Below are 23,891 nucleotides of genomic sequence, written 5' to 3'. Positions count from 1 at the left end.
TGTGACGGGTCGAACCTGTAACCGCCTTGTTGCCAAGCGAAAGACTCCAGTCTTTATTTTAGATTTAGAACTGAGTTGTGTGTCCAAACTCAAGAGATATGGAGCCTTCGTCGTTTTCGACGATGAGTATTTTCAGTGTAGTTGGTTGAATATCCCATTCACGCAATTATCGGGCACAATCTGCGTGACACATTGTAAACAAGGCTGGATCTTTTCAGTAACAGAGTCCATTCGACAAGTTTCTCCATATCTAAATTTGGGTCGACGAGAAGCTATGGTAGAATACCCCTGCCCAAGAAGTTATGTTGTGGGATCGAATCTTATATATGAAACGAATGGCCCAGCTATGGCAGTTTCCCCGAGTACAAAATACATAATCTTTAATCTTTATGGAAGTGCGATGACGGTTCAGTACTGCATGTTTATCTAAGAAATAAACTTAGAATTCACCCATGTTGCACATTGTATGTGTGTGTGTGTATATATATATATATATCCTCCAGGGGCCTTTAAAATAGACCCGTAGTAATAATAATAATAGACACTATACACATAATTTCTATAGTACATTGCAAGACAGCTAATGAACTTTATGGTTGTTTAACTTGCCAGAAAAAGGACAGTAGTTGTGATTTGAACACCGGATGATGTGTCTTGTATTATACGAAGTGATGATGGTGTTAGGCAACTTTGCACATTATTATTACAGGACTGGCTGAAGAAGGTACGATCAAATCGAACCATCACGACATCAAGTTCTACGAATTCGTGAAGATAATGTAAAAATTCCTTGCGTGAGGTCGTGATTGTGAGAGTGGAATATTGTGGTGCTGCTATATTGTAATGAAAGAATTTGAAATGATGCTGTGCTAGAATTGTTTTCTATAAACGGTATTCTTGCGTTTAGAGTTTTACCTCCTTGGGGAAAAATGCATAAGGTTGCTGAAATTCAGCTTGTCCAGGGCATTATGAACCGTAGAATTTGCGCTAATCGTATAATTTACGTTGCATTTCCTACAGAAAATTCTTTATAGTTGTATTTTTTAATGGCAATAAATTACTCTGGAAGCGTAACACATTTAAAGAATTTCATTCAGTTTTAATGGCGTTCGTTTAGATTGGAATTCCGAAAATATATATTATACGGTAATCAATGTAATATACATCAACTAATATATGAATGCAAGATGATAGATCAAATTAAGAGAACTTTGCTACAAATATTTAACTGAACGTTTAATTTAATAATCAACATTGTTTAAAAAAAAAAAAAGACACCAAGGTGGATTTTTGCAAGGGAGATAAATCTAGTTTATAACTTGTTTATGTCGAAATGTTTAAAGCATGAAAACGTGTGGCCTCGTGGTTAGGGTGTTGCACTCTCGATTGCAGGAACGTGGTTTCGGTTCCAAGAGTGGGCAGCGCGTTGTGTACTTGAACAAAAATTCAATTTCACGTTGCTTCGGTCTACTCAGCTGGCGTCTCGTTCTAGGGGAAATTGTGCTTGAAAAACCTTTTAACCGGCCCTAATCAGTCCTAGGACGAGAGACAGGGGTTGATGGTAAACGTTTATATTAAGGAAAAAGCGAACTTTTATTTAGAGGAAAGCATTTGCAAGACTTCTTTATCGTGATTTTCGTAATTCAGGATGTTTTCAGTTCAACTGTATTTAACACCAAGTCACTTACCAGAACATATAAGAAAAGGAAAAAAACCCACTATTCTATGACCGTCCATCTTTTTGAAGGGAATCTACATTTGCCACATAAACCGTCTTTGTTACACTTGTTCAAGATAATGTGGATTGAGGATGATCCGGCTGTTATTTCTAGTAAGTTGGGTGACCCTTCCGAGCTTCCATAGTTCAAAAATGGATGGTTGACTTAATCTCTGCTCTCCTGTTTTAGCACCGTCGTTGAAGTCCTTTGGCGGATTTCATTGTTTTGTAAATATTCAGACCTGGTCTCATGTCAGGTTAAATTCCAACCATTAATCTCGGAAGAGGGTCAAACCTACATATAAATTATTCACAGCCTACTATGTTTATAATTTTGACTGCTATTTCTAGCATGTTGGGCACCAGGACATAAACATGTCCTTTCCTTGTTATTGAGGACAGTAGCGTTCAATTTGAGGGATATTTGACTGATGTTTCTAACAGTGCTGAACGTACATGTATAACTGTAATGTGGATATAATGCCGCATTGCGCTGCAAAGTTTCGATGTCGCCAATTTGTAATGAGAGAGCATTCTTAGACAGTAGCAGACCATAACTTTGGCAATTCCTCGCGTTTACACATTTGTGGTACAAAATTATTGGCAGAGCAAGAAATCTAGTCTGTATGAGTGTTATGAAACGATTAAGTCTACAAAACAGGTGTGATTTTCCACCATTTGCTGCCGACAGAAGGCACTAAGACTACACTGTCTTTTTCTCCCTAAAAAAGAACATTTTTTTTTTTACAATAGCAATCTCTTTTAACAAAATAATTTTCTCAAGTTTATTTCTATACGGAAATAAACAGGAAAAATACTATTTTTGATGCAGTATTTTCTTTTTATCTGGCGTTTCGTTGTTGTATATGCGATGTAAGAGAGAGGGAGAGAGTGGGTTGGCAGGGTCGTTAAAACAGCCGACGAAATGCGCTGCGTGATTCCGGTTCCTTACTTTCCGCGTTCAGATCCAACAAAGATCAGCTTTCCGGAGTACGGAATTCGATGTAATCAGCTGAAGCCCTCCTCTCAAATTAGAAACCTTGAGCGAATGTTAGAAAATAACCGCTTGTACTCTACAAGAGCCGAGGTAGTGACATTTGTGTGTTGTCAGTAAATTTTACGACGCAAATAAAAATACTGATAACGAAAAGATCAATTTTTCTTTTATTCGAGTGAAAAGCTTGTTGCTTAATCAATGACAACTTTTATTATAAAGGAAAGATTGTTTGCCAGCAAACAATCTTACTGTTGTTTCCTGGGGTTAAAACAACAATAACGTTCATTCTAACCGGACAATCTTTACTTTAAAGTACTGTTACTGTATGTTGAGAGATTTAGAAATAATAAAGTTTCTATTTAACTTTTATTATACATTAGCATTAAGGGCATAGATTAACAGAATCGTTGGAAATTCTGATAAAAATGCCTTGCGATACTCATTCCGGTACTGCCTTTCATCCTATCGAGGTAGATAAAGTAAGGACCAGTTGAGCACTTTCACTACTTTTATTGATTAATCCCCTCCCTTCAAAATTGTTCGCATCTCGCCTAAGTTGAAACATAGTTATATATAAGTATTGCTTTGTCCCCTACTCCTGGAGGTTCTCCGGTTAAAATCCATTTGATTCAATCCCCATTTCGCCCAGCCAACATTGGTGAAATAAACTATAGAGAGGTCTTGTCAAAAAATATTTCATTTATTTCAAAAAAGGACACTCCTTAAATAGTGTGTGTATGTAGTCAGTCAAATCGACTCCCGTATATAAATGGTAATTATTCTATTTCCTCAGAAAAGATGAAAGGTGAGGCTGACAGCGGTAGAATTAAAACGGAACTGAAAGTTTATTCAGTACAAGGGATACTTAATCAGGTCGCTTCATTTGTCTAAAAACTTTTCTTAATAGGAACAGAGTAGAATAAACAACTCGTAGTTATAGAGCATCAAGTCCCTCACTGTCGAAGACGCACGAACATCTTCCATATGGTAATCTCACTTCTTTATATTATTCTGGGCAGTACGTGCGATTGGATTAATCTATCAGTTTTGAAAATCAATGCTCCATCAATAAAAGTACCTGCACATCGTTAATGGCTGAGTGTTCCAGACACTTGAAACCTTTAATGTATCAGACTGTCAACAGCAGGTGTTAACACACATGTAATATACACACCAAATGCATAAATGAGCAGTTGTGCTGTTAAACGAGATTTACTGTTTGTGGTTATGAGTCATTCATTATCCTGATTAGACAGTAATGTTTATAACGATAATGAAAGGAGAGAGAGAGGGGTGTGGTGAGAAGGAATGGGTTACTTTGTATTTTAACTGTGGTTATTTTTTTTTTTTAATCAAGCTCTTAGCAAATATATGTATGTATAGTATACACACTCGTATCTTATTTACAGGTGAGCAGGACATTAAATAATTATATCTAATTCGTAGGTCATTAAATGAAATATTGCAAGCTTAAATTACTTGGCTATCCGAATAAATTATAATTTTTCGCAAGCCTTATTAATGTAATTTTATTTTTAATTGTCACAGTTAAAATACAAAAGAGCCCAAGAATTCATACCAAGAAAATAAAATTGAAGGGAATGGTAAAAAAACAATTTTTTTCCAACAAGAATGAATTTAGTGAAATGCTTTCTATAGAAACTTGTGAATATCTAATCGCATCTCCCTTCTTTAGTCTCATGTCCAGATCTGTACCGATCGAGTGAACCGGATGATAAAAAAAGCGATCCAAACACGCCTATACTCTCTTTTTCCTTTTTATCTTTAGTCTAATTTAAACTGTCCTTTGGTTAAAATAGTAAAGTGAACCCAGCCAACTGTTATTGAGAATTAATTATTTCCGAATATTTATCAGTCGGAGGGTAACATAATAAAAAAAAATTTTAAAAACGCAGGATCAACATTCGCTGTTTAGTTTTCTTCATCAGGGGACTACATTGTATAACGTGTTTTTCCTTTTTTATAGACTTATTGTACGATTTGGCTGCTATTTCTATTTCGTAGATCATGTAGAGACTCATTTCTCTTATACGATCAATTCAATACACAGACTGCCAAGTATCAGAATCGTATTATGATAGAATTGCTTCTAATTTAGGCACAGGGCCAGCAATTTTAGGGAGAGGTTTTAATCGATTAAACCAATCCAGTACATGATTAGGATTTGATTTTATCGATCACAGCAGCTTTTGAACTCGGGTTAAAGGGCCGGAAAAAATACTGCGAAGTATTTTGTGAAAGGTTGCCCTCATATTGTGATACATAATGAGTTAATTAGATTTGGGGGTCTACCGACTCACCTTTGACTTCTTTATTTCCCCATCTTTAAATGACCAAAATTATACTTTCAACAACCAAAAATAATTTTGTCCGTCTTAAAATACTTTCAACCATGTTTTGCGCATTTCATTAAATTTATTCATGTTATCACCTAAAAACAAGCCACGGAAATGTCTTTAAATTTTGATAAACTGTCAAAATAAAATTTATTTTCGAATAATGAAATTTTTTTACTCTATTTTGTGTTTTTGTTTTGTTTCAAAAGTGAAGATTTTGTTTTTTTTTTCCTCTTAAAAAAAAAGATGATTTGAAAGGATTGTGATTAAATATACCGATATATACAATTAATGATATGCACATATTAAAAATGTAGAATTGAACTTTCTGTAAGTGATAAAATCAAATCCACTACCAAACATTATCAATCAATAAATGATTTATGGGAGGTGGTGGAGGTAAAATGATGATGACGAAAGATGGGGTAGAATAAATAACTGTTCCAAGGGTACCTTGGAATAAATATAGTTCCAATTTGTCGTTTTGTTTTTTGAAGAGAGTCGGATAGGGATACTTGTAACTGGAATAATTATGGAAACGGTAGTAAATAGTAGCAGATGTATTGAAAGAACGGAATGAAGCTGAAGGTACCCACACTCAACGGGTACTAGCTTCAATATACGTCGTTCAGTCTTGCACAGATCGGGGTGGGAATGAAGGTGAAAATACAAAGCACCAGAATATCTTGGAATATGTGTATCTCTTGGAGAGAGATAAATGGATGGGGGTTGGTATAGAGTTGGCAGTCACTCGTTATTTTCTCCTTACGAATATTTGCTGGCTGTGGTTTCCAAACACAACTACACTGATGTTTGTGTTTATATTTAACACATATTTACATTATATCTTCAGGTGACAAACATAAAACGTAATAACAGGAACGATCTAGTTATTACAGTATGTTTGCTTGTAAAATATGTTTAGAAAAGAAAATATGACCAGCTCTTTAAAAAAAACTGTTTAAATAGATTTAAATTAAATCTATAAGATATTTTAAGAATTAAGAATTGTATTGAAATGTTTATATGCTTGAATGTGTTGTTTGAATAACAAATGTCAATAGATATAGGTGTAGTGATTTTAGTTTTTATTTTGGAGTTTATAGTATATAGAACATTTTAAATCAACTTGTAGATGTAAACATGAATGTGTTTATGTATGCGAATGTTTATAAATATAAACATCAAATTCTGATGTTAATGTGATGCAATGTATTTTATAAGTTTCCATCGAGTATTGCCGATTCGTTGAAGTTGAGGAAGATGAAAGTACATCAACATAGATGTATGTATAAGTCCCCATAAAATGAGGGAGGGAGGATCAAATGGTCTTCTCTCATTTGCTGCTGGTGTATTTCGTGACGGCTTTGGTTCCTTCTGAGACGGCGTGTTTGGCTAATTCACCCGGTAACAAGAGACGAACTGCTGTCTGCACCTCACGACTGCTAATGGTCGATCGTTTATTGTAGTGGGCAAGGCGGCTGGACTCTGCGGCGATTCTTTCGAACAGGTCGTTGACGAAGCTATTCATAATGGACATAGCCTTGCTAGAGATACCCGTGTCCGGGTGCACCTGCTTCAATACTTTATAGATATAGATAGAATAGCTTTCCTTCCTCTTCCTCTTCCTCTTTTTGTCACCACTGCGGGCCGGTTTCGGTTTCGCAGCTTTCTTAGCTCCTTTAGCACTCACTTTGGGTGGCATGTTTCAGAATAGAACAGTGGTGATGATCGTGGCAGTTGGTTGGCAATGAAACAGTGGTAGTAGCAAGGACAAAAAAGAAGGAATTTCGAAGAGTAAGAAAAAATGCTAAAGCAACGGTTGGAACAATGCGTTTCATTTTTATTTATATGAAACGAGTAGGCTCCAGAGAGTGTGGTAAAACGAGCCTAGCCAGCCGATTTCGCTTTGAGGCAATTCAATTGGCTATAATTAGAAATTGTCTTACAATTCAGCCAATCAAAAGATAGCTGTACCTTTTCGTTCCTTGTGTGCTATCGTGGTCTATGATTGGCTAGACTTGCTTCTCAACTGCTGTCTACTTATCTGTACGTGAGTGATAGCATGTATGTTTAGCTTTCATTTCCATTTTCTCTTTTAACGTTTCTGTTTGATAACATTACGATTCAAAAAGGACACATCACACTAATTTTATCAATCAAACTGAACGATTTAGTTATTTCCGTCATGATTCTGCTAGAGCTAATCTGGTATTACGATAAACTGAAACAAACTCTAATAAATCAGGATTATTTACAATCCTCAGGGTAATGTCCGCGATGAGGCGTGGCTGTGTGGTAAGAAGTTTACTTCCCATCCACATGGTTCTGGGTTCAGTCCCACTGCTTGGCACCTTGGGCAAGTGTCTTCTACTATAGCTAAGGCTGTATAAGTCGATTTGATAGACGGAAACTGAAAGAAGGCCGTCGTTTGTATGTATGTGTGTGTGTCTTTACTGTTGTTTTGTTTCATTCGTTACATCTGAGGTTTAAAACAATGATCTGAAGAAATTTTCTGCCAAAAACAGAATAGAACTGTGAAGGCACATGTTCTGATATTAGGCTTCTCTGCCTAATGTTGTAAAACACTCAACTGGACAGACACAAAAAGTTCTTCAGGCTTATTTTTGGTTCGGAAAAATAAGAAGTTGTGACGTTCATGACTTTCATTTGTGCATAAATGAATTGAATCGATTTCAATTGGAAATCTAACCTGTCTTGCGAATGCGATTAACCTGGAGATTTAACAACTAACCAAAAAAGAATTGGAATTGGGCTGGTTACGAACGGAAGGGAACGAAAAAGCCAGTAGACAAGATTTCCAAAGGAAGAACGGAATCAAGCAAGACGAAAGACACGTACGCATAATAATAAAGAATTTTTCACTCTGAAAACAATTTCGACTTTGGAATCGCCATATTTCTCTCAGATGAGGAAATGCGAGTACCCTTAGCCTTTTCTGTTACTTCCCCGCACCGTTTACGCCCTTTTCTCTGCATAGATAATACTCTATCTTTTAATCACGTAGTAAGGCAGTGCCCAGAACCCTTTAAAAGATTTTCGAGGATCGTAGGAGGAAAAGAGGAAGAAAGCTTCAAACAGGAAACTGTAGAGTAAACTCCGTTAAAGGAACCCGAACTGCTCGGTAGTGATGGAGGCATGCACTGTAACAGCGCGTCCCTGCATCCACCATTGTTGGTGATTCTTTACTACTCCTATCTCTTGGCATGACACCTTTGCACCACTCGTGTGACAGCCCTCCAACCCATGGATCTGTTTGGGTAGTCACTGGTTGCTGGTGAGGGTTTTACGAAGTCAGAGTGCAAATCCTACCTGAACCTCTTTTAGTCGCCTTTTACAATACGGAGAGAAAACGTTGGTTATATTCTTTGACATGCTGATTCCTACACAGCGTTAAAGCAATATGAAATGAAGTGTTTTGCTCAGGAACACAACACACCGCCTGATCTTGGAATCGAAACCAGGATCTGACGATCTTGTGTGCAACACACTGAGCACTAGGCCTCGCGCCTTAAACCAAGCCATGGTTTGGACGGTTCGACAAGGATGCGACGAGTCCAAGGACTGCAGTGTCGTACTCCAGTCGTCTGCTTCAGCATATTTTCTATGGTTGGATGTCCTTCCTAACACCAACAACTTTACAAAATGTGTTGTGTGCTTTTTTTGTTATGTATGTGTCGCCATCACTACCGAGGTTGCCTTGCAGCCTACAAGTCTATGAATGCTGAGGAGGTGGGGGTACGTCTTTATGTTAGAAGGGGGTTAAAGATGAGAGAAGAGGTTGGGGTAGAGGAACTACATGGCTACCTGGATTTAGGGGAGAGAGTGAAAATGAATCGGTGGTTTCTCCAAAGAGGTAGCTGATGGTGATGAGTTCAGGTGACACCAGAAGGCACGAGGCGAGAAGTAGTGAGTGGGGACAGAGAGAAGCGAAAAGTTTGTGAGGGTGGCGATTAGCATGAGTGCACGGTGGCGGGGAGGGGAAGAGATTTGGGAAATGGTGAAGAAAGAGGTAGGTAACATCTGTCAAGATTGAGAAAGGTTTGGCGGGGATGGACTGGGTGATGGACATGAGGTAGGGTGGGAGATTCACCAGTTGGGAATGCTAGCAGCAGGGTAGTAATGGTGATACAGTTCGAGAAATTACCCTTGCGGGGTGGCGCGGCTGCTGCAATGTGTGCTGCTGACCATTCTCCATGGCAACGTCACCACGGTCATGTCCGCAGGGCGCGACTGAACATACCGTTTGTTCTGGGGTATACTCCCCATCCCCCATCTTCTGCTGCTTAATCCTTCCCCTTGTTTTGGTATTAAAGTATAAACGAATTATTTCACGTTCACCCGAACCTTTCTGAATTCTTAGGACCTTGACTGTAGAACTAGAACTAGATAAAGTTATAAAAACGATAGGCGGTCTTCGACTTCTAATTCGTGTTCACAGTTAAAAACGGATTATATATGAGAGGAACAACTTTTAACAAAAGACACACGCACACACATTGCTCATGTTGGGGTTTATACTTTAAGACCAAAACAAAATAAGGGACTTTCTACTTGGTCAGTCCACTTCCATAATCCCCCTCCCTATTGCTCCTTACAGATTCCCCGTTTTACATTCCCCCCCCCTTTCGTTTCTCTAATCTTTCTCTACCACCCTTACGGTTAACCCTCTCTCTTTCTTCCTTATAATTTCTCAATCACAACAGGACACTTTTCCTCATTTTCTTCCCTCTCTATTTTCTCTCTACTCCCCTTCACTCAAACTAACTCCCATCTTGTTCTATTCTCTTTCGTCTCTTCTCTCCCTCATTTTCCTATAATCTGCGAATAAAGAAAATAAATCGATGTCTTTCCTTCTCTTTCTTCCTACATAATTTCTCTCTATATACCTATCATCTCTCTTTCTCTTTGCCTTTCTTTGTAAGTTTTCCCTCTCTTTATTCTCTTGTACTTCTCTATGCTACCCCTCCCCTCAACTTTATTGCTTCTTTCTTTCTTTCTTTGGTGATTCTATTCGCCTTTTCTTTCTCTCTTCCTCCCACCCTTCCTCCTTTAATTCTGTCAATAGAACAGAAAATGTCCCACCGCCACTGTTTATTCTACTTCTATTTCTTTCTACTTCCCTTCATTCACGCTACTCTTTTTCTTTTCTTCCTCCGCCTCCTTCATTTTCCTATGATTCTGCCAGCAAAACAGGAAGTTTTCTCTCTCTTTCTTCCCACTGTATTTCTCTCTATCTCTCTCCTTTTACACAATCCACTCTCTTCATTAACTCATTCAACAATTCTCGACCTGGGGCACTTGTGAAATATTTAATCACACCAGCTGAAACCGTCATAGCAACAGTATCACCAATAACAACTATGTCGTAAGATATTAAATAACATTAAAAAAAATATCATTCGTTTTATATATATATATATATATATATATATATATATATAAATAAACATAATTAAGGGATCAGCAAACATTTGCTTCACCACATACCGAAGTTCAGAAATAGCAGCTAAAAAAGCTGAGACTCCAACAGATAGCATGTGGTGAAGCAAATGTTTGCTGATCCCTTAATTATGTTTATAAATGTATAAGAACTTTTAAATAAGTTCTCCACCGATAATGGTGTTTACATACCGAAGGGCTTGGTAAAAATTATTAATTGTTGATTTATTAATAAATTAATAAATTGATAAACCTTTACCCTTTTAACTGTAATATATATATATATATATTTGTTAATACCCTTGTCTTTAAAGATCTGTTCAATCCCTAATTTGTCGTATAACCTCCTCTTCCAACAAGCGTAAGAGGTTCCGAACATGATCTGGTGGCAGAGTTTTGGAATAGTTGTCCGTGTCTTAATGAATTTTAATGAATTGTTGTTAACGATGTTTTGAATCGGTGCAGAGGATAGATATTTATTGGGGCGGGAGACAAACGAAGACGTGAAGATCTTGTGTTTCCTTTCTTAAATAAAAAGGAAACGGCTCTGACTGGGAATTGAAACCTAGCTTTACCACTTGCTTCCTCTTTAGTGTTCCTTTAATTTTTGTTTTATCAATGTCACATTACCGAAGACTGAGTTTTGGAATTTGATTGCCCACCTAGGTCTTTTTAACTCACTTTGGGGTAGGGGCACCCTTTTTTGTCTCTTTCATGAAGACGACAAATGAAAATGGTCAAACGTCGTCACCAACCACTTTGCTATATTAATGTTAATTTTAACTAAGAGCTTACTTTTCGTTTGTTACAAAGAAGCCAGTTTCTTTTATGAAGGAAACGATGAAGATCTCAGTATAGTTTATAAGTTGTAGTATTTTCGGTGATGATTGTACTTACTAGTAAATAATATTTATACATTGACAAAGACGGGATTCTTTGAGCTGATCGCGTTACATTCCTGACAATAGATGCCATGCAGACAATAATTTCCTTTCTCTGAAGTTTGGTTTGTAGGTTAATTATTATTATTTTCTTTTCTTTAAGGCCCAGATATGAAGAAAGATTGCAAATAAAAGATGCGAACTGCCTGAAGACAATCGATCTACTAAAATATATGATTGGTAATTATGTTTCTGAACTTTTTCACCCAACACAACTGGGAGAATGAAAACCAAGAGTCACTTTCGCCTCGTGCTCATTTTTTTTAAAAGAAGGAATCTGTCCGACGACGTAGAACTCGTTCACCCTTTTACAGCGCCTGAAATATATCTCGTTCTCTGAATCTCACTTTGATTTTAATCACATCAAACTCTGTCGTGGATAAATGTCTGATTTAACGAAGAATGCCGGATCTATTGTCAACCTTTAAGGATGTTTTAGTGAAGAACAACATGAACGCCACAACTTACCATCATTTTATCCCAAAGTGAATCCTTACATCGGATTGATTTTCCTCATAAAAGCAAACATTTTATTTAATCCCACCACACGCTGATGCAAACATTCACTTTCTACGAATAGATTTTGTCATGGCCTCAAAGGACGATTTATGTATTCAATAATGTAAGTTCAATCCCAGCTATGGTAAGTTAACTTTTTTTACTCTCAAATTCTTCTTCTTCTTCTTCTATCAATTCTGAAAAGCTGCTCTATTCGAGTTTATTACAGACATGGCCGTGTGGTTAAGAAGTTTGCTTCATAACCACATGGTTTCGGGTTCAGTCCCAATGCACAACATCTTAGGCAAGTATCTTCTACTATGGCCCTGGCCTAACCAATGCTGACCACAGAAACTGTGGGAGCCTGTCATATATGTGTGTGTGTGTGTGTGTTCTCCACTGCCATTTGATAACTGATGTTGGTTTGTTTACTTCCCTGTAACTGAATGGATTGGCAACAGAGAGAGAGAGCAATAAAATATGTCCCAGTCTTACAAAGAAGTATGGGATGAATTTGTTTGACTAAACCATCCTAGGTTGTACCCCAGCATGGCCGCAGTTGGATGAAAAGAACAAAGAAAAAATATATAAAATGGTGGATGTATACATCTATTTTAAGTTGAACCAAACTGAGAATCTTTCAAATGTTTCACAGATCTTAACTGTGCTGCAGATTCTACTTTCCTTTGTACTACATCAACTTCAATTTTTATTTTTATTTTTTAACCATTTCATTCCTGTAGATATAAATTGGTAACTTTTCCATTTTTTTTACAGCCAACAGCTTTTAGAAGAAATGCATAACATTTATGTGGTTCCAGTGAATAACAACTTAACAAAATAGAAAATTGTCCTTGGTTTGGAAATGATTTGATCTGAGACTGTGTGGAAATTAAAGCAATTACAATGTGCAGAATTGCTAAGTTACAGGGATGTAAACACACCAACGTCAGTTGTCAAGTTGTGTTGGGGGACAAACACAGACACACACACACACAGACACAAACACACATGTTGGGTTTCTTTCAGTTTCTGTCTACCAAATCCACTCACAAGGCTTTGGACAGCCCAAGGCTATAATAGAAGACACTTGCCTTAAGGTGTTATGCAGTGGTACTGAACTTGGAATCATGTGGTTGAGAAGCAAGCTACTTACCACACAGCCATGCCTACATCTACAAGATATCGATTAAGAAGTGTTTGACACATGGGATCTAAAATAATAAAATGAACCTAAAACTGACAAGGAAACAATCGAGGCAGTTTAATGCTACATTAATTGAGAAACCCACTGTTAAATTCTAAAATGGATATAAATTCTTCATTGTTTGTGTTCTGTTTGGCAATGGAACCTAAAGAAGAAGGTTCAGAGGAGGAAAGAAAACCATGTGTTGTGTATAGCTATCCTAAAAAAGATAACTTTCTTCTGGAAACAGAAGCCATGTTGGTTGTCTTGTGTAATGTAATGGAAGATCTAACTGGAAAACCTGCAAATGCTTCTGTATTAACTTGCGAAGGCGGGAAACACTTACAAGTGAAATATCATAAAGAAGGTCATAGAATTGTGATATTTGTGGTTAAATCTCAAGTGCTTTGTAATAAAACTATTACCAGTCTGTTTGAAAGTATCATGCATCTTATATTTGTTTTGTATGGTTCTGTTGAAAATGCATTCCTAAGAAAGAAATTCCATGAAAAATTGAATGGAATTTTTTCATCTGCAGAAGAAGAGTTAATTAATTTATTCAAATCGTCTTCAGAGACAATTTTAAACTTTTGCTTTGAGTATATTCCGATGCATATTTTACCTACATTTTACCAAGATAATTTGAATAGAATCCTCTCTGATTTAGAATCAAAACATCCAGAACATGAAGAATTTAGAACTAGAGATTGTTGCCAACACAGAAAGCAGTTCTTTCTAGTTGGTTCTTGTGTGTTTTTCAATGAGTATTTACTCTGCAATCATTTATCTCCAAGAAATTTGGAAGATGTCTACGTTTACTTGAAGTTTAACAGGCTTTTATCGCAACAGACAAGTCAACAGATAATTTTATGGCGAGAAATTCACTTGACAGGAAATAAAACACAAACAGGTGCTGATTTGGGATACATTGAACAACCGTCTCAATGCCATCTTTTGGTAGTTTACCACAAACCTTATTTTCTAGCCACATTGCTGCAATCTCCAAAGCTTCTCCTTGGCAAAAATACCATTTCTTCATCAACATTACCACCATCACCCCCACCATTGTATATCGAAAGACTAAAAGTAACTCTTTCACAAATAGAATCAACCATCCTTTGTTTCAGTGACAATTGTATGGATGGCAATAAAAATGATGGCAAGATGAAAGATTTATCTTTTGCAGATCAGATTGCATCATTGTTCAAATCACCAATCAACAAACAGAAAAAGCCTTGTAATTTGGCACGAAATCCTACTGAATACTCCAAGTATGCAGACATTTCAAATCTAACCATATCCCCTACCTGCAAAGAAAATTCAAGAACACCTTACCGTATGAATCCAAAATATTCGTCCAACCTCACAATATCCCCCAATTCCTCTCCATACAAATTTCAGACTCAAAGTAATGCTGAAACTTCAGATTCTCAACATGAAATAATACTTCAAAGTCAAAGAAATTCTGAAACCAAACTGAACAGTTTAAACTTTGTTAATTTTACTTCATTGCATTCTCGATATCCCTGTTGCTATGGTGTGGTCGCAGTTCTTTATTTGCAGGCAAGTAAAGATGGTATGTCAACGGGAATACATATTAATGGATGTTGTGACATTCATTCAGATATCAAGTCTGATCTTACCAGGTAAATTCTTCTTCACCTCAATTCAAATTATCAATTTTCTTATTGTTATTATTATTATTAAGGCTGTGAATTGACAGAACCATTAGCATACCAGGCAAAATGGTTCGTGGCATTTTGCTGTCTTTATGTCCTGAGTTCAAATTCTGCTGAGGTCATCTTTGCCTTTCATGCTTTCAGGGACAATAAAATAAATACCAGCTGTATACTGGTGTTGATGTAATTGACTATTCCCTCCCTCTCCCAAAATTTCAGGCTTTATGCCTGTAATGTTGTTGTTGTTGTTCCTTCTCAGGATACGCCTGGCTTATAAGGGCAGGTTTGCCGGTTTCATTGGCATATAGGTTCCCCACCTAGACAAGACGCTGGTCCGTCACAGGTGAGCTGCTAGATGCTGGAGGAAAGAGTGAAAGAAAGTTGTGGCAAAAGAGTCAGCAGAAGTTCACCATTACCTTCTGCCAGAGCCACGAGAAGCTTAGGTGTTTCACTCATGAACACAAGCGTCACCCGGTCTGAGATTCGAACCTGCAATCCCTTGGCCATGAGTCCGCTGCTCCAACCACTAGGCCATGTGCCTCCACTTGTGCCTATAATAGAAAAGATTATTATTATTATTGTTGTTTTTTAAAATTTTATTGAGCCTTTTGGGTGTCAATAAAGTAAAAGCAGTTGAGCATTGGAATCAGTGTAATAACGAAGTTCCTCCCCTAAAATGTCAGGCTTTGTGCCTGGAGTCAAAAGGATTATTATTATTGTTATTATTAAGGTGGTGAGCTGGCAAAAACGTTAGCACGCCAGGCAAAATGCTTAGCGGTATTTTGTCTGTCTTTACGTTCTGGTGGTGGTGGTGGTGGTGGTGGTGGGCTGGTGTCCTGTTCAGCAGGAGTGTTGTGATTGTGGGTAACTGGTCCTATGTTTCCTGGGGCTCAAGTAAAAAGGGACAATAACTTTATGCTAATCTAAGAACCTTTTACTGATTTATGGGGGTTTAAACTTAATTCATATTTTGTTCCTTTCAGGTGCTGCATTTTAATTATGGAACATTTCAAAAACTCAAAATTGTTTGAAAAAAACAAACGAAGATCAAGATTGGTCACTCCTCATGGAACCAGCTGTCAAAGAATCCTCGAATACGGTGTCCTTCTACAAAAAGAGGCTGTGAACGAACATAAAGTGAGGGAAGCTCAAAATACAGACTTTTGGGTCGTTGGTAAACAAATATGTCGCGATAAGGGGAATGTGCAACAAACAGTTCTCATTTGTTTTCAGGACAAGATTGAACAGAGTCTTGTAGATCTGGCATTCAGTTTTCCATTTGGCCTTAACTGGATGGAGTGATTTTAGAAGTGAGTTTCTCAGTGGTGAAGATTTCTGTCTTATGAAACACCTTAAGTTGATGAAAAACTGCTGAGATGAGAAAGTATGTCTATGCTAAGTCAGACAGACAGAGGCTATCCATGTCTGATCTTCACTTATGTAAGTTTAAGTCAGTCAGAGGGGTCATCTATCCGTGAGCTTCTCTCATTTATGGTCAAGTCAGCCAGACAGAGGCCAGTTTTCTCTCAACTGTATCAGTCAGACAGAGGCCCTCCGTATCTGAGCTGTATTCATATAATGTCAAATCAGTCAATGCACATAGATTAAGTCAGTCATATAGAGGACAGCTTTCTCTGTGCCATATCCAACTCCGTTTTGAACATCGTCACTTTTGGATAAAGTAGTAAGCTATAATTCCACAAGATCATATGTTAAGATAGATCCTTCGGTATCTACCATTCTCGGTGTTACCGAGGCCAGTTGTCTTGCCTGGTCTGTGACATTTGGCTGTTTTTAACACTTGGCGTCATGTGGCGAGCTTTCCCGGATGCTATCTCGTAGTAAATTTGTTGTATAAACAAAATGCATACTCCATATACATGCGACCGATAGATAATGTTTACATTACTTCAGTTGTTTTTAATCTGTAATTTTTTTTTAATACAAATTCGCTCTCGGAAATTTAAAAAAAAGAAAAGTTCCCTGCAGACGCTGGTCGCTATTGAAGGGAAATAACTATGTTAGCTCGACAGGTAATTGACACCATGAAGAAAGCCGAGTTTATAGAAAAGTAAGTTATGGTAGGATTTCCTTTTTTTGAAAGGAGTAAATAAAGAAAATACGAAGAAAACTGTTTTCATTTTTTCACTTTGTCAATTAAAAAAACTATTTTCACTTTCATTTTCTTTCTTAATCAAATATAGACGCAGGCATGAATGTGTGGTAAGAAGTTTGCTTCCCACTCGCACAACAACGAACAGAATATATTTATCTTTGAAAGGAACTTTCGTTTCAGTTTGTCTTAAATAACAAGGCATATTTATAGGCACCAGTGTGGCAGAGTGGTTCAGAAGCTCGCTTCACAGTTGTATGGTCTTGGGTTCAGTCCCACTTTGTGACAGTCTTCTGCTATAGCCCGAGGCCGACTAAAATTTTGTGAGTGATTTGGTAGATGGAAACTGAAAGAAGCCCATGTGTGTGGGTTTGTACCCTTGTGATCTTTGTAAATGAGCTTCATGGTCATACAAACGATGTTGGTTTCCAGTTTTCTGTGAAAGGCATATCTAGCTATGAGGAATTATTATTTTGCTTGGAAATAGGTGAAAGTTGGCAAGGACAGCTGGCTGTTGAAAATCTGCCTTGGCAAATTCCATCTGATCCCAGCATATGTGCTGGTGGCACATGAAAAACAACATTCGCGCATGGTCGTTGCCAGTGCCACCGGACTGACTCCCATGCAGGTAGCATGTAAAAAACACCTTTTGAGTGTGGTCATTGCCAGAACCGCCTGACTGGCCCTCGTGTTGGTGGCTTGTAAAAGCACCCACTACACTCTCGGAGTGGTTGGCGTTAGGAAGGGCATCCAGCTGTAGAAACTCTGGCAAATCAGATTGAGCCTGGTGCAGCCTTCTGGCTCACCAGTCCTCAGTCAAACCATCCAACCCATACCAGCATGGAAAGCAGACGTTAGATGATGATGATGATGATTTAAGCTGGTGGAAGAAGATATCAGCTTACCTGTCTCATTTTCCCCCAGTTTCCCATACTGTGTATGCTATTTTCTTTTCTGTTTCTCTGACATTTTTCATTCTCAACACTTGATAAAACTCAAAAGGAATCTTATATATAAAAAACCCAAATTTCAAGCTTGGGTTGGCAATAAAGTAATTTCAGTTTTTTAGTGTGAAATAAATGTAATTTTTTTCATACAAAGAATGAACTTTAATCAATTATATATTTTCTATTTTGTTTGATGACCTTTTGTCTTCTTTCTGGCAATTTCCTGATTCTGTGCTCACAGAACTTCTGGTCCTTATCAGCCAAAAACTGAAGCAAGTGCAATTTCAGGTCAACATTATTGAGTTTTACCATTCAAAGAATTTTACAAATTTTGAAATAAATGGTAATCTGCTGGTACAAAGTCAGGGCTATATTGTGAATGTGGCATCACTTCCCATCCAAGCTCCAATAATTTTTCACATAAGGAAGAAAAAAAGCCCTTCAAAATATAAGTCCATCTTGACATGTGAAGGGCACAGTTTGTTGCTGCAGTAAATGTCTGTTCTTGTCACAACATGAAAAAATCACCAACAAATATCCAGAGATACACAACATTTTAAGGTACCATTGCAATAGCATATTTTAGAATATGTAAATACCTGGAACATAAATAGCTTCACTGGTCCCAAGCACTGGGGCGGGATGGACACCATATATAAGAGATGTAGAGGAACAAAGTTCTCTGACGAGTCCAGTTCCCCACATACAATTAATTTATGGGGCTAATGCAGTTTCGCACTTCTCCGTGAAAAATGCATTTAAAAAAAAAAAAATTTGGATTCCTACATTTTTGATGTCGGAGATTACGAATATGGAACAAAAAATTAATTTCACCCCCTCCCCCGCCAATTAAAATTTTTGATTTTCTTTACTTTTAAGAGATCGTAGTGAATTGACGAACATATGCAAATCGAAATTAAATACAGACAAAAACATTAAAATGAAAAGAATTTGCGTTTTACTTGTGTTTGCCTTAAATAACCGTAAATAGTAATTAAATGTAAATTAAATATACACCATTTTATGGGAAACAAACATTAATATGTTTAATAATTAATGTTATAAAGTTTAATAAGGGGTTCAAATTTCACCCCTCCCCAATTTTGAATTTTGAACTTTGTCATCCATTTATTTGTCTGTCTGTCTATCTATTTATCCCTGTCCGTTTATTTATAAAATATATTTGTCAACTAAATGTGGTCGTCCTATAGAAGACAGTGTTACTGTTGTATTTAGCCTCAGGAAGACATATTTATCTATCTCTTTATACACCTATCTATATATGCTTATTGAATTTAAAATTTTGAAAACGCGGTTTCTTGCATATCCGGAATCACCGTCTTCGAAAAAGTTCAAAATTTTAAACGGGAATGGGGAGTGGTGGTGGTGGTGGGGAGGGTGTTAATTTTTTTTTTTTTTTCATATTCGTAATCCCGACACCTCAAAAAAAAACATGCATTTTTCAAGGAGAGGTGCGAAACTGCATTAGCCCCTAATTTATTACTGCTTATCGGAATGTGCAGTGCAGTCACTGCAGAGACACAGTATAACTGAGAAGATGGATTCATGGGTTGGCCTGGTCACTCGACCGACCGAGTGTTAAGGGAGTGGGTCAGTGAAAGCTGGACAAGGTTAATAACAGCAACAATACAACCCTACATAAAAATGAATCGGCTCTGTCCTGTAGTTATCTTCTCTTGGTTATAAGAACGAAATTTTTGTCAAATGGATTTGTTCCCCTTCCTAACCGCGTTATCTCCCCTTAGCGTAATGCTGGGCCAAGCCGGAAGTGGTTCCCATTGTTGGAGGCAAGTTCTGATGCTTGACAGCGGTGAGAAGTGATATTACGGACTCTTATTACCCAACTCGGTCTATTCCTATCGCAAAAAGTGCTACAGCAGGAAAAAAAAACTATCTAAAAAGAAATCTATTAACCCTGATGCTTAGTACACTGGTTGAGAAAATAGCCACTTACGTGTCGCACTCTTCGGGTGAAGACGAAGTCGCAAGAGAAACCGATGGTGAACAACCAGATTGTCCCCTCGATGGCGGCAAGAGCAAAAGGTAAAACGCCTCAGCTTTCTCCATTTTAAATATATACCGCAGCAGAAATATATTAAATATAGAAATAAGATTGCAAACACCGTAGGCGTTAAAACATTAACTACTTACTGTATGTTGTATTTTGACGTTATACAAATGTAACATCGTTTACAAATAAGTTTTTGGTTATATATTGTTTCACAACATATATCTGTGTGTGTGTATATATATATATATATATATATATATATATATGTATATATACACACACCATTTGTTCATGCACAAACACACAGACTAGCATGTAACAGTTTTGGCGCTTCTTCGTTGTCGTTTAACTTTACAGAATGAAATGAATGACAAAACAAATTCGTATGAATACATGTGAAATATCTCGATTTTTTGCTTCCAATTTCATATTACTTTTTCGCAAACAATATATTCTTCCTGGCTGATATTCCTTTGCGATAGCATCGCGAACTTCTACCTACCATTCTTTCAATTCTGTTGTTATTCGCTCTTTTTTATTGCAGAAAACAATAATCCAATTGTTTTCAAAGTTCTATTCTATGATCATTGTTCAAAGCTTCAAACTGAATTCTCGGCGAATTACAGGTGTTTTGCAATGTAAAATACTATAAAATGACGGAAAATCTCGAAACCCTCGCCACCAATACCCCCGAAAATTCCATTCTATTCCAAAAGTCCGGATAACTTGAAATGACGGTCTATAGTTAGTCGTATGAAAAAGGCCTGAGAAGCAATGACGTACGATGTAGAGTAGTTACAAAGCAGTATCACATTGTTAGGTGTGTGTGTGTATATAAACAAAAACTAGCTTAATCATAGCGTTTTTGAAGAAAAAAAAAAACCAGGTGGAAAAGCGATGTCCTTGAACCATTACTGGGCTTCTGAAGCTGGTAGGAGGGAGAGAGGAAGATGTTCTCAAAATAGATACTTAACCCCCAGAAGCCCCAGTGTTTGTAATAGAATGGACTTTGTTGAAGGTACCCCAAAACCAGGTGGTGGTGTAAAATCAGGGACGAATTCAGTTTGTTTAGAACAAGAGAACAAAATGTAAGGTTGCATTCATATTCTGTTTGTCTATGGAATGTCCGCGTAGACGCAGGAGTGGCTGTGTGTTAAGTAGCTTGCTTACCAACCACGGTTCTAGGTTCAGTCCCACTGCATGGCACCTTGGGCAAGTATCTTCTACTGTAGCCTCAGGCCGACCAAAGCCTTGTGAGTGGATTTGGCAGACGGAAACTGAAAGAAGCCCGTCGTGTATGTATATATGTATATGTGTGTGTTTGTCCCTCCACCATCGCTTACAACCGATGTTGGTGTGTTTACATCCCCATAACTTAGCGGTTCGGCAAGAGAGACCAATGAAATAAGTACTAGGCTTACAAAGAATAAGTCCTGAGGTCGATTTGCTCGACTAAAGGTGGTGCTCTAGCATGGCCGCAGCCAAATGACTGAAACAAAAAAAAAAAAGAATAAAAGAATGTCTTGCTATACCCTGTACAATTCTTCATCACTGCTTCTCAAAGCGTGTAGTTTGGTGCTTAGCCACATGATGACAGTCTGAAGCCATATCTTAGTTTAACATTTCTACAAGGCCCTTGGGTAACACTAACTGAACCTTCTTTATTGTAAGCATCAGGGTCAGTTCTCCAGATGGGGAACAACTTCTTCCTACCATTTTCAGAGAATCTGGAATGGAACATGAACAAAGTTGTTCCACATATGACTAGTCCAGGGATAGGGAACCTGTGGCCTTCTGGGTCAACAAGTGCAGCCTTTGATGTAAATGTTAATATATGTTTTTTAAGACCTTGATTTTTTTTTGTTTATAGTCTTTATGCATAAATTTACAATGCACACACACATATAGACGAGAGGTAAAATAACTGTTCAGTGATGTCACTCCCTGAAATTAGAAGCATTTTTCTATGAACCTAATGAATATAAACTTAAAGCAACATGGCTATAAAGGCAACATTTCCTTGTCAGTCACGCCAGTCTAGTGGGAGTGAGTGACCTCATGCATGATACATGTAGAGTTCCTGTCTTGTCTACCTCCTCGCTGTGGTCTGTGCTACGTACTACTCAGTTAACTGTAGTCGTGACTAAGTTCATAGTGACTTGTGAGATTTGAAAGCATACATTCACCAGTGCATGCGTTCTTTTGCAGACTTCCTTTTTATCACTGAGACTTAATTAGTAACAATGATCGAATTCATTGCTACTCTGTTAGGCCTACTGCATGCTGTTCCAGATAACACGGTCTTAGATAAAACACAATCAATCAGCATCTGAAACTATGTTCTTGGAATCTTGGTCATGCTACCGTCAATATTTAACATTATTTCTATATTAATTGGATAATGATAAATAATAGTACTAATTACAGAAAAGAATATTACGAATCTAGATGATATTTATTCTCAAATGGTAGTGACAATTGCCAAATTCAAGACCAAGAATATGGTTTTGGATGCAGGTTTATCGTATCTTGTCTGAGATCGTTTTTTCTGGGTCAGTGTGCGGCCAGCCTTACTAATTCATTATCATCCTTTTATTTTTTTATCGGTATCCCAGAATAAAAACAATTTTTAACCCATAAGTATATCAAAGAAATTGAAATGAACTTTGAAAGAAGAAAATAGGATCTTCAATGAAGAATGGGAGTTACAATATTTTTTAGTGAATAGTGGAGGCAAAATGCCTTGTGATACTGCAATTGTAACGGTTCAGAAATTCCAAGCACAGCAGCATTCTGCTCTTCATAAAGACAATAAATATGCCAAATTAGAGGGTGAGTCTCAAAAGATAGCACTGCAGAAACTGAAAGATGGAAAACAAAAGCAAAGACAATTTTTCCATTCTGTGTTACACCAAGGGAATGGCGCAACAGAAGCCAGCTTTAAAGTTCCATATATTCGCTTGGAAAAAAAGGTAAACCATTCATTGATTCAGAACTCATAAAGGAATGTATTTTAGAAGTGGTAAGATGTCTAGATCCAGGTAAAATTAACATATATAAGGAGGTGCCTCTTTCAAGAAAAAACTAATACAGATGGACAGTATGTATTGGCATGTGATGTAAGAGAGCAGCTGAAAAATAAAATTCAAAAAGAAAATGTATATTATTCAGTAGCTTTGGATGAATCGACAGATTCCACTGATTCAGCACATCATCATCATTAAAGTCCGCTTTCTATGCTAACATGGGTTGGATGATTTGACTGGGGACTGGCAAAGCGGATGGCTACAACAGACTCCAATCTGATCTGGCAGAGTTTCTACAGCTGGATGCCCTTCCTAACGCCAACCACTCCGAGAGTGTAGTGGGTGCTTTTTATGTGTCACCGGCATGAGGGCCAGTCCAGCGGTACTGGCAACAGCCATGCTCAAATGGTGTTTTTTTATGTGCCACCTGCGTGCTATGACTGATGATTTGCAATTATATGAAGAATTGCTTGCTTTAGGCACCCTTAAAGGAAGGACGAGGGGGAGAGATATTTTTAACAACTTCAAAGAGCAATGCCACAAAGTAGGACTAAATATTAGTAATTTGGTAAGTGTGTGCACAGATGGTGCTCCAGCTATGATGGCTAAGAATGAAGGATTTATTGCACATCTTTCAAGAGAAACCAAAGATCCAAGTGAACTGATTTCTTTTCATTGTATTTTACATCAGCAAAATCTGCCATTTTAAATGCATAAGGTTATAAGTATTGTAAATTATGTTCAAGCAAATGCCACAAAACATCGTCAATTTAGAAGCATGTTGATGGTTGAAGTAATTAGTGTAGATTTGCCTTATCACTCAAAAGTACGCTGGGTGTCACAAGGGAAAATATTGGTCAAAATTGTATCTTTATGAAAGCAAATAATTGACTTTTTCAAAGGAAACAACAAACATTGCGATTTATCAGATCCAA

The 23,891-nt window shown here is 37.4% G+C and overlaps 1 protein-coding gene across 4 annotated transcripts; it reads left to right on the top strand.

The window, feature by feature from the left end:
• Window positions 1-7,086: 7,086 nt before the first annotated feature.
• On the top strand, window positions 7,087-16,973 carry LOC106877657 (protein inturned). 4 transcript variants are annotated; one of them, XM_052970879.1, is made up of 4 exons: window positions 7,087-7,929; window positions 11,579-12,118; window positions 12,751-14,805; window positions 15,822-16,973. In XM_052970879.1, the coding sequence occupies exons 3-4, from the start codon at window positions 13,280-13,282 to the stop codon at window positions 16,138-16,140; spliced, it is 1,845 nt and encodes a 614-aa protein (XP_052826839.1). In that variant the 5' UTR covers window positions 7,087-7,929; window positions 11,579-12,118; window positions 12,751-13,279; the 3' UTR covers window positions 16,141-16,973. The 4 variants fall into 4 exon arrangements, with proteins under 4 accessions (XP_052826839.1, XP_052826838.1, XP_052826837.1 ...); XM_052970878.1 differs by lacking the exon at window positions 7,087-7,929 and adding an exon at window positions 10,181-10,460 and having other exon boundaries at window positions 11,579-12,097; XM_052970877.1 differs by lacking the exon at window positions 7,087-7,929 and adding an exon at window positions 10,181-10,460.
• The last annotated feature ends 6,918 nt before the right edge of the window (window positions 16,974-23,891 follow it).

The sequence above is a fragment of the Octopus bimaculoides genome, chromosome 9 (assembly GCF_001194135.2).
Source record: "Octopus bimaculoides isolate UCB-OBI-ISO-001 chromosome 9, ASM119413v2, whole genome shotgun sequence".
Lineage (NCBI taxonomy): Eukaryota > Metazoa > Mollusca > Cephalopoda > Octopoda > Octopodidae > Octopus > Octopus bimaculoides.
This window is presented reverse-complemented; position numbering and strand designations above follow the sequence as displayed.